Source organism: Balaenoptera physalus, assembly GCF_965194825.1.
Source record: "Balaenoptera physalus genome assembly, chromosome: 15".
In the NCBI taxonomy this organism is placed as follows: domain Eukaryota; kingdom Metazoa; phylum Chordata; class Mammalia; order Artiodactyla; family Balaenopteridae; genus Balaenoptera; species Balaenoptera physalus.
The window spans coordinates 44,417,808-44,428,682 of record NC_138894.1 but is presented as its reverse complement, the minus strand read 5'-3'; the positions used below and the strand labels follow the sequence as shown (position 1 = coordinate 44,428,682).

Below are 10,875 nucleotides of genomic sequence, written 5' to 3'. Positions count from 1 at the left end.
ATTTGGAAAGAGAGGGGGACACACAATTCAGTTCATAAAATCACCCTATTTTTCTGGTGAATATTCTTAAATTCTTAACATACATCAGCTTATTTTTCTAATAGTACCTGGGGTTTATCAGTATTTACTTGCTTTGACTTCTCCACTCACCCACCTTGCTACAACCTGATTATTCAGCCTTGCTTTCCCAGGAACATTTTTGTGATTCCTAGTATCCCCTTTCCCAGGGCATGGAGAACTTTTGGTGCTTCTTTCAACTTTGGGAGCCATCTTATCTGGACATTTAGGTTTCTGCTTTCTTTTTTCAGTCTTATTTTGTGTGTTTTACAGTTTTCAGTGGATTCCTCACAGCTTCCGGTCTCTTATGTATTCTTGATTTGAATTCCAGTTATAAATTTTAAACACACACACACACACACACACATACACACACGTATGTTCCATCATTTATAGAGATGTGGCACAGGAGGGAGAAGTTGATGTATACACTCAATCCAGTGTCTTAAAACAGAAGAGGTACATTTCATTTATAGATTAATTCTTCAGAGCAGAGACTTCTGACTGGGAAAATTTGAACTTGGAAATCCAAGATAGGTTTGAGTCAATAGAGATCAGAAAATTCTATATTCATAATATTGTATATAATTACAATTATAATGTATATAGTAAATGTCAATTCTTGCTTCAGAAGTTTACAGGTATAAAACTCTTCTAAATAAAAACAGGGCCAAAGAAGCTATTTTATGTCAACTTGATCACCAAGTAAGTGCCTAGGAGTGGCAGATGTAAGCCATGCTATAGAAATCATGCCAACGGAAGACAAACTACCCAATAGTATCATGCCAAGGGAAGGCACAGATGGCTGGAGAGCAGCAGCTATAGGTCTTTTTATAGCATTATCAAATAGCACACACTTGACATTCCAACTGGTCCTGTGCCAATGGTCAAGGTAATTAGGGATGTCAACATGAGAAAGTTCAGAAGGCACAGTCATCCTCATGCCATCCACATGGGGACAGTGAAGCAATCTTGGGTAGTAACTGACTGTCTTTTATGCCACAGTAATAATTAGGTTGGAGAGGTCACTTGAATTTTGAAAAGCAGAATAAGGTCCCAAAGACACAGAATTAAAAGTATTTCTGTGACCAACAGAAATAGACTTCAAAACCACACAGCTTCTACTTAGAGAAACAATAGTCTAGAGCTGTGACAACAGTGAAAATTTTAAATATTCTCAGTGTTTAGAAAAGTTTCAAGTACAGTACAAAGATCTTTTTTTTCTGACTCATTGGAGAGTAAGTTGCCAACACACTCTTGAATACATTAGTGTTTATTTGCTATAAATTTGGATATTCTCCTACATAACCACAATCAAATCATGAAATTAACATTGATAACATTACTCCCACTTAATCACTGAAATTTCACCAATTGTTCCAGTAACAATTCACAGCACACAGCACACAGATCCGTTTCTTGACAGATTTAGTTGGTATGTCTCTTTAGTCTCCTTATTTAGTATAAAATAGTTCTTCAGTCTTTTCACTGATGTGAACTTGGAATTTTTGAAGAGTATAGGCTAGTTATTAGAATGTCCCTTAATTTGGGTTCAATTGGTATTTCCTCATGATTAGATCCAGATTTTGCACTTTTTTTGCAGGAAAGCCACAGAAGGGCTGTTGTGTTCTTATAACAATATATAAGGTAGCAAATTATTTTTATTTGCTCCATTTTGATCATTTGATTAACATGGTGTGTACCAGCCTTCTCCACTGTAAAGTAACTCTTTTTCCTTTTGTAAATAATACATATTTTGTGGGGAAATATTTTGAGACTATGTAAATAATATCCTGTATCTCATGAAACTTTCTCTCACAGTTACAGCATTCATTAATGACTGTTGCCTTATTCAACTATTACTATGATGTTTGCCAAATTGTGATTTTTTCATTTTATCATTCCTTTTATATTTATTAAATGGCTTTATTTCTTTATTTATGTACTTACTCGTATCAGTATGGACTCAGGGTGCCTCATTTTATATAATGGATTACAGGCATACTCTGGAGATATTGTGGGTTCAGCTCCAGACCACTGCAATAAAGTGAATATTACAATAAAGCAAGTCACAAGAATGTTTTGGTTTCCTACTGCATATAAAATTTATGTTTACACCATACTGTAGTCTATTGAGTGTGCAGTAGCATTATGTCTTAAAAAACATTGTACATACCTTAATTTTAAAATGCTTTACTGCTAAAAAAAAAAAAAATTGCTAACCATCATCTGAGTCTTCAGTGAGTTGTGGTAGTAACATCAAAGATTACTGTTCACATATCACCATAACAAATATAATAATAATGAAAAAGTTTGAAACATTGCAAGAATTACCAAAATGTGACACAAAGCCATGAAATGAGCAAATGCTGTTGGAAAAATGGTGTGATAGACTTGCCTGAGGTAGGGTTGCAACAAACTTTTAATTTGTAAAAAATGCAGTATCTGTAAAGCACAATAAAGTGGAAGTGCAATATAATGAGGTATGCCTGTATAATCATCCCATACATTTTGATATGTTCGTTAAAATTCAATTAAAAATATGTCCGAGTTTCTCTTGTGATTTCTTTGATCCATGAGACTTTCAGAGAAGCGCTGTTTAATATGCAAATAGTTGGGAACTGTAGATATATGAATGTTATTGACTTGTAATTTAATTCCTTTGGTGTCATATTTCAGTCTACTAAAGTGTATTGTGCTTTATTTTATGGACCAGCAGATAGTCTATGTTTAGTGAATATTCCACATACATTTGAAAAGAACGTGCATTCTAAAGTTGTTGGATGTGGATTCAAAAACTGTCAGGGTTAAGTTGGTTAAAAGGTTCACTAATCTTTATCGATTTTTTTTTTTTTTTTACTACTTGTTCTGTGAATTACTACATTTGTCTATTTCTCTTTTTTGCTGTCAGCTTTTGCTTCATATATTTGAAACTCAGTTATTTTGTACATAAACATTTAGAATTATGTCTTTCTGCTGAACTTTCATTATCACAAGTGTCCTTCTTTGTCTCTGGTAATACTTCCTTTGTCCTGAAGTCTAATTTGTCTGATACCTTACTGTTTGCATGGTACATCTTTTTAATTTCAGTTTATTGTGTCATAATAACTGAAGTGTTTCTCTTAATACACAGAATATAATTAGGTCTTGCTTTTTATCCAGTTCCACAATCTTGGACTAAAAAAAAAATTCAATCTCTGCTTTTTAATTGTAGTGTGCAGTTAATTTTAATTTAATGTAATTATAAATGTTTGGGTTTAAGTATACCATCTTGCTTATTTGTTTTCTATTTGTTCTCCTGTACTGCCCTCTTTTGGGTTGAGTATTTTTTATGTATTTTTAAATTTCCTCTATTGACTTTTTAAAGTTGCACATCTATTTAAATTTTTAAGAAAATCCTCTCGGCACTACAATATGCAATCTTAATCTATCACAGTCTACTTAGAATTAATATTATACCACTTCAGGTAAAAGGTACGAACGTTACAGCAGTATAATTTCATGTATCCCAACCCCCGTGATGTTAGTGTCATTCATTTCATATCTACATATGTTATAAACACCACAATGTATTGTTGGTATTTTTCCTCTAAACAGTTATCTTTTAAAGAAATTTTGGCATGAGGAAAAAATACTTTTATTATTAATCCACGTTTACCATTTCCAAAGCTCTTTATTCTTTTATGTATATCCACATTTGGCATCATGTTTGTTCTGCCTGAAGAATATCCTTTAATTTTTCTTACGGTGCAGGTCTGTTTGTGCTGAGTTGTCTCAGCTTTCATTTATTCAAAAGTGTCTTTATTTCATTCTCATTTTATGGTAATTTTCACTAGATATAAAATTTTGTGTTGAGAGTTTTGATTTTTTCAGTACATTAAATATGTTGTTCCATTATTTTTTGGCATCATTGCTTCTGATGAGAAGTCAGTGATAGTTCCTATTAGTTGCTGATCCTTTTATGTAATTTTTTTTTCTGGGTATTTTAAAGATTTTTCTCTTTATCATTGGTTTCAATAGTCTGGATATGCTGTGCCAAGATGTTGTGTGCCTGGGTAAAGCTTTCTTCTATCTGGAGTTCACTGAGCTTCTTGGATCTATAGACTGATGTTTTCCACCAATTACACGTATTTTAGAGCACTTGACTTTGTCTCACATGTTAGTGAGTCATTGTTCATTTTTTGAAATTTTTTTCTTTCTTTTATTCAAATTGGATGATCTCTATTGAACTATCCTCAAAGTCACTAATCCTTTATTATACAGTGTCTGTTATTTTTCTAAGTAGAATTTTTGATTTCAGATTTCATATTTTTCATTTCTAGAATTCTTCCCCCCATGGTTTTTAATAGTTTCTATGTCTCTGCTAAGAATCCTTATATATTCAGTCATTATGTTCTTCTTTTCTTTTAAAATCCTTGAACATATTTATAATAGCTGCTCCAAAGTGCTTGTCTGCTCATTTCAACATCTGGGTCATCTCAGGGTCTGTTACTATTAGCTTCTTTTTCTCTTCATAATACATCACATTTCCCTGCTTCTTCACACACCTAGTAATGTGTGACATTGTTTATGCTCGACATTGTGGATGTCACATTTCAGGGAGTTTGGATTATATTGTCTTTCTTTAAAGGATATTGAGTTTTGTACTAGCAAGGCATTAAATTTGTGGTAGATTCTTTTGATCCTGTCAAGTTGGTTTTATGATATTTAAAGGCAGATTTACTTCAGTTTTGTAAATAGTCTTAGTATGTGGTCCTTATTCTTAAAGCATGGCATTTCTGAGGTTTCATATAAATGCTCAGTGAGGTTGCTTCACTTTGGCTGAACCAGAATTAAAGCATGTCTCAGCACTCTGCAGCCTTTCCATTCACTGTCAGTGTCACAGCAGAGGCTCTTTGATAGGCTTTGTCTACTTGCAGCCTACTCTCCCATCAAGGACCCAAAGGGAACCACCATGAAGACTTCTGGGTCCCCACTCGTCACAGAGATTCTCCCTTTCTGGTATCTTGCCCCACAAATTCTAGACCCCTCATCATCCCTGAATTCTGAACTCTTATCTCTGGCTCTTCAGCTAAGTGACATCACTGGTCTCTGCTCTGGAACTTGTATACAGGCCTCATCTGTGTATTCTCCATTTTTTGAGGAATCATGGTCCTGCTGTCCTTATTGTCCACTGCCTAAATACAGTTGTCTCATATATTTTGTCCAGTTTTACAGTAGGAGGGCAAGTCTGAAAACCAATGTCTCCATTGGCTGGAAGTGGAAGATTCCCCCTTCCCTTACCTCACCAGTAATATTTTAAAACAGTTGAGCCAATATTAATTATATCATTATTTCTCTTTGTTTGGGTTTTAGTAAGAAACAGCCTTGAACTATAGGGACCAATGAGAAGCTGATGCTTTTCTAAAGGACAAGAGATTGGGGATGGACACAAAAAGTGTTACACCTGTCCGGTTCACATGACACTCTAAGATACAACTCTTCTTTGTGTCTCCCAAGATGCAGATGGGTTCTCAAAGAGTAGATTCATGGTTCTGGAAGATCTATCAATATGATGACTAGCATAAACCACATCTACCTGAAAGAAAATCATGCCTAAACATGTGAAAGTATTCTTTCCTGGAGACATGAATGAGAAAATAGGGAAATAGGCAATTGGTGCTACTTTTTTGTGATCCTTTTCATATTCACTGCACACAACAGACACTTCCCTTTTACTACAGACAAACTTTAAGAGCACTTAATTTGGATGAATCATCTCCCCAGTAAGCTGGGGTTCTGTAAATCGTTCAAGCTAGATCAGATTGTCATGTAGATTGTCATTCTACAATAAGCAGACTTACTGAAATCTTTGTGCATTTTCATAAAGAATAAAAGGGAAACAATAGCTTTCTTAGACTTAGTTATGGGTAGTCATCAAGTCATAAATTGCTAACTTTTGGAGAACTTCCAAATCTTTTGTTTATATAAGCAGTTTGGTATAATTGGAAATGACATGGATTTTAGAGTCAAACACATCTGAGTTTGAATCACGATTTTCAGTTTTCCTTATCAGGTTTATCAACTATAAAATAGGTATAATAATTCTGTTGGTTAGGATTATTATGAAAATTAAATAAGATAACATGCAAAGCCTCTGGCATAATGCCTGGCACTTTGCAGATGATTAAGAAGAGTTAACTTCTTTAATTTTTTGAGCTGTAATGATTTTGTTCCTGATAATCATAAAGCACTTGCATGCCCTCAAGCAAGACAGACTATAAATTTAAGCAGGCATAATCACAAATATCTCCTACTGTTATCAAAAGGAAAGACTTGCATTATTAATCCTACAAGATTAAAACAATTCTTCAACTTGAAGAGCTATAAATTTTTTTTTTACTTTCTTGAAAATGAGTTAAAATAGGAAAAAATTAGGTTCTTTTTAGTTCTTTTACTTTAATTGAGTGATAAACCCTAGCACGCAGTATTTTATAAAATTTCATTTGATCCATTTTGGGCATAAAATTGATGACATGTTATGCTTAAAAGTAGAATTTGTCACATTTAAAGCTCTTAGTGATTAATAGTTCAAACATAATAGCACACTGCAGGGAGTTATACAGAATTGGAAAGCAGCTAGTGCCAAGTTTAACACTTCACTCACCTTCCAAAAATATACTGCAGAACTTCTGATTCCAGTTATCCAGATAAGGATATATAAGAGAACACTCTTACTGAGAATGACTAGAACAGCTGGATAAAATAATTTCTAAAATTCTGTTTGAAGACACTGGAGACCTCCCAAGACAGTGAGTATTTGAAAGACCAAGTTCCTAGACAGAAGCAAAGCCCAGAGAGGTATAAGCCTGATATTTGGTGCTGCTTTTGCTTTCAAAGCATTTGCCAATTTGTAATTGGTGGCCAAGAGCCTGAGAAACTGCGCAGAAAGTAGTGTTTGAAAAGTTGAGAAACTGCACAGAGCTTTAGGTAGAGTTTCAGGTATTGGACTAAAAGTACAAAGTTATACTTCAGAGACTGCTGAGGAGGCAGAGCTGCCAGCTGGGACTACTGAAGGGCTACATTCTTGATATAAGTATAAAGTGGAAATAAACCACCTCTCAGACTGAAACTCAGCTTCAAATAAACTCAACTCCAGAACAGATTAAAATGTTGTTTAACCTTTACCCTAATTATTTGCCAGAAACAAAAGTAAATTCTTTCTGGAGGAAAATAACATCATATACAGCCTCAAATTATCACTATATTTTAAATATCTTATGTCCAAAATTCAATTTAAAAAAAAAAGAGGAAAGAGATAAGAGTAAATGACCCCCAAACAATAGCAACAACAAAAAGGCCTACCAAAAAGACATTAGTCAAGAGAAAAAGAAGAAAAAAAAATGAAAGAGAAGAATGGAATATAGTTAATACTAAGAAGGCCAAGGATGGTTAAAGGACGTAGAATAAGTCAGACATACAGAAAAGAAATAGTTGTACTATTATTTATGTTTTACATCAATTAAATAATCCAATTAAAAGACAAAGCTTGTGAGAGTTGATTACAAATATCCAACTCTATATTGCTTACAAGAGATACAACTTAAATATAAGGAAACATGGATTATGATATACGAAGGATATAAGTAAACACAAACCAAAATAAAGCTGGTGTAGGTACACTTTGAGATATGAAGTCGGTTTTAAGGCAAACACTTCTAGAAAATAGAAGAATGTTTCATAATGATAAAGGTGCAATATACCAAGAAAATATAACAGTTCTAAACTGGCATGCACCTAACTACACAGCCTTAAAACAAATAAAATAACAAAAAAGGCAAACAGAACCACAATCACAGTGGAAAATTTTAATACATCAGTCTGAGTGAAGATATAGAAGAATTGAACAACATGACTAACAAACTTGATTTTATATAGGATACTGTACCCAACAACTGTAAACTGTAGAGTACATATTCTTCTCAATGAACATGGAAACTTCACTATTGACCATATAATGAGCCATAAAGAAAGTTTCAACAAATTTCAAAGGGTTGACATAATACAGTAGGTTAAGGGGTGTGTGTGTGTGTGTGTGTGTGTTGTTTGAAATTAGTTGAAATTTAAAGAAACCATGGGCAAAGAAGAATTCACAACAGAAATGTTAGAAATATTTTGAGCTGAATGATAATGAAAAATATGACATAAAGTGTCAGAACACAAAGCTATGCTTGAATGGAAATTATCCCCTTGAATGCATACATTGGAAAATAAAGCCTAAAAAAATCCATGATTTAAGCATCTATCACAAGAAGTTAGAATAAGAAAAACACATTTAAACAAAGTTGGAAGACTTATGCTACTGGATATAAATACTTAAAAAGGACAATAATTAAGACTGGTCTTGGTACAGGGATACAGACCTAAACGTATATATGGGAACCTGATTTATGACAGAGGTGGCCATGTAAAGCAATAAGCAAAGGACAGTCTTGTTAATAAACAGTCATAGGTCAACTGGATATATATGTGTGTGTGTGTGTGTGTGTGTGTGTGTGTATGTGTATGTGTATATATATATGACAGAAATTAATTTTGAGCCATACCTAGTTGGATCATAGCTTTGAATGTTAACATTAAAATAATAAAACTTTTAGAAGATTAAAAAAGAATATTTTCAAGACCTTGGGATAATAAAAGATTTTAAAAACAGTACACAAAGAGCACTAACCAGCCCCTAGCAACTACCCTTCTGCTCTTTATTTCTATGAAATCAGCTTTTTTCTTTTCAAGATTCCAGATATAACTGATAACACACAGTATTTGTCTTTCTCTATCTGGCTTATTTCACTTAGCATAATGCCCTCCAGGTTCATCCATGTTATAGAAAGTGGCAAGATTTCCTTCATATTTTGGCTGAACGATATTCCATAGTGTATGTGTGTGTGTGTGTGTATGTGTGTGTATACATATATGTGTATATATATGTGTGTATATATATATATCTTTCTGTATATTACATTTTCTTCATCCACTCATGTCAGTGGACACAGAACTTGCTTCCAGATTTTGGCTCTTGTGAGTAATGCTGCAGTGGACATGGGAGTACATATATCTCTTCAAGATATTGATTTTGTTACCTTTGGATATGTACCCAGAAGTGGGAATACCGGATCATATGGTAGTTCTATTTTTAATTTTTTTGAGGAACTTCCATATTGTTTTCCATAATGGCTGTATCAATTTACAGTCCCACCAACAGTACAAGGGTTCCTTTTTCTCCACATCCTTGCCAACATTTTGAAATCTTATGTCTTTTTTGAAAAAAGCCATCCTAACAGGTGTGAGGTGATAGCTCACTGTTGTTTTGATTTGCATTTCCCTGACGACTGCTGTACCTGTTGGCCATTTGTATGTCTTCTTTGGAAAAATATCTCTTCAGGTCCTTTGCACATTTTAAAATTACATTATTTGAATTTTGGTATTGAGTTGTATGAGTTCGTTACGTATTTTGGATATTTACTCCAGATCAGATATATGATTTGCAAATATTTTCTCCCATTCCATAGACTGCCTTTTCTTTTTCTTGTTTGTTTCCTTTGCTGGGCAGAAGCTTTTTGGTTTGATGTAGTCCTACTTATTTATTTTAGCTTTTTTTGCCTTTGCTTTTGGTGTCTTATCCAAGAAATTACTGCCAAGACCAATGTCAAGTGGCTTTTTCTCAGTGTTTTCTTCTAGGAGTTTTGTGCTTTCAGGTATTACATGTAAGTCTTTAACACATTTTGAGTTAATTTTTGTGAGTGGTATAAGGTAATTTTTGTGAGTGGGCCCAGTTCCATTCTTTTGCATGTAGATATCCAGTTTTCCCACCACCATTTACTGAAGAGACTATCCTCTCCCCATTGTGTGTTCTTGGTGCCCATGTCAAAGAGCAGTGGACAGTATATTCATGGGTTTACTTCTAGGCTCTCTATTCTGTTCCACTGGTCTGTATGCCTGCTTTTATGTCAGTACCACCCATAAAATGGAATACAATGTAACCATTAAAGTAGTGATATAGGTCTGCATTTATTTTTATGGAAAACTGTCACTATAACATTGATGAATGAAAAAAAACTAGTTATAAATAAAAAGTTTAGTGCGTGCGCACACTTATAGAGGTATTTTAAAGGATGTTCATTTCTGGATAAGAAAATTTCAAGTGATTTTTTTTATGTTGTTCTTTATATTTTATGGTATTGTTTTTTATTATATTATTATTTACTCATAATCTAAAGATTTCATTTTCATCTAAGGGCTTACTGAATCATATTGATTTTGCTTACAAAATATCTTCTCTTCTATATTCATGTAATTCAGGCCCTGTTTCAGGTCTTCATTATTTCTTGCAGTTGGCATGTAAAAGCAACTGTTGCTCTCTCTTAATAGTAATGACACATAATATCTGTTTAGTACTTCCTAGTTTACAAAGTACTTCCAATACAGTATCTCCACTAAGACTCAAAAACAATCTCAAAATGGATTAAAGACATAAATGTGAGACCAGATACTATAAAACTCCTAGAGGAAAACATAGGCAGAACACTCTTTGACGTAAATCATGGCAATATTTTTTTGGATCCATCTCCTAAAAGGAAAGGAAACAAAAGCAAAAATAAACAAGTGAGACCTAATTAAACTTAAAAGCTTTTGCACAGCAAATGAAACCATCCACAAAAGTGAAAAGACAACCTACTAAATGGGAGAAAATATTTGCAAATGATATGACCAATAAGGGGTTAATATTCATAATATATAAAAAGCTCATACAACTCAACACCAAAAAAACAAACAACCTGA

At 33.6% G+C, this 10,875-nt stretch overlaps 1 protein-coding gene across 28 annotated transcripts in view; it reads right to left on the bottom strand.

The window, feature by feature from the left end:
- WDPCP (WD repeat containing planar cell polarity effector) overlaps positions 1–10,875 on the bottom strand; it is a 420,975-nt gene that overhangs the window by 176,945 nt on the left and 233,155 nt on the right. For 23 of the 28 annotated variants that reach the window (XR_014253957.1, XR_014253958.1, XM_082426596.1 and 20 more), the window contains exon 14: positions 2,008–2,094. The exons of 4 other annotated variants lie outside the window; for them this stretch is intronic. Coding sequence is in view for 22 of the 24 variants with exons in the window: in XM_082426596.1 (XP_082282722.1) it covers positions 2,008–2,094 (87 nt within the window). In the remaining 2 variants the exon portion in view is untranslated. Of the gene's footprint in view, positions 1–2,007; positions 10,664–10,875 lie in introns of those variants that run through there. One more of the 28 variants, XM_082426594.1, reaches the window with a different exon arrangement.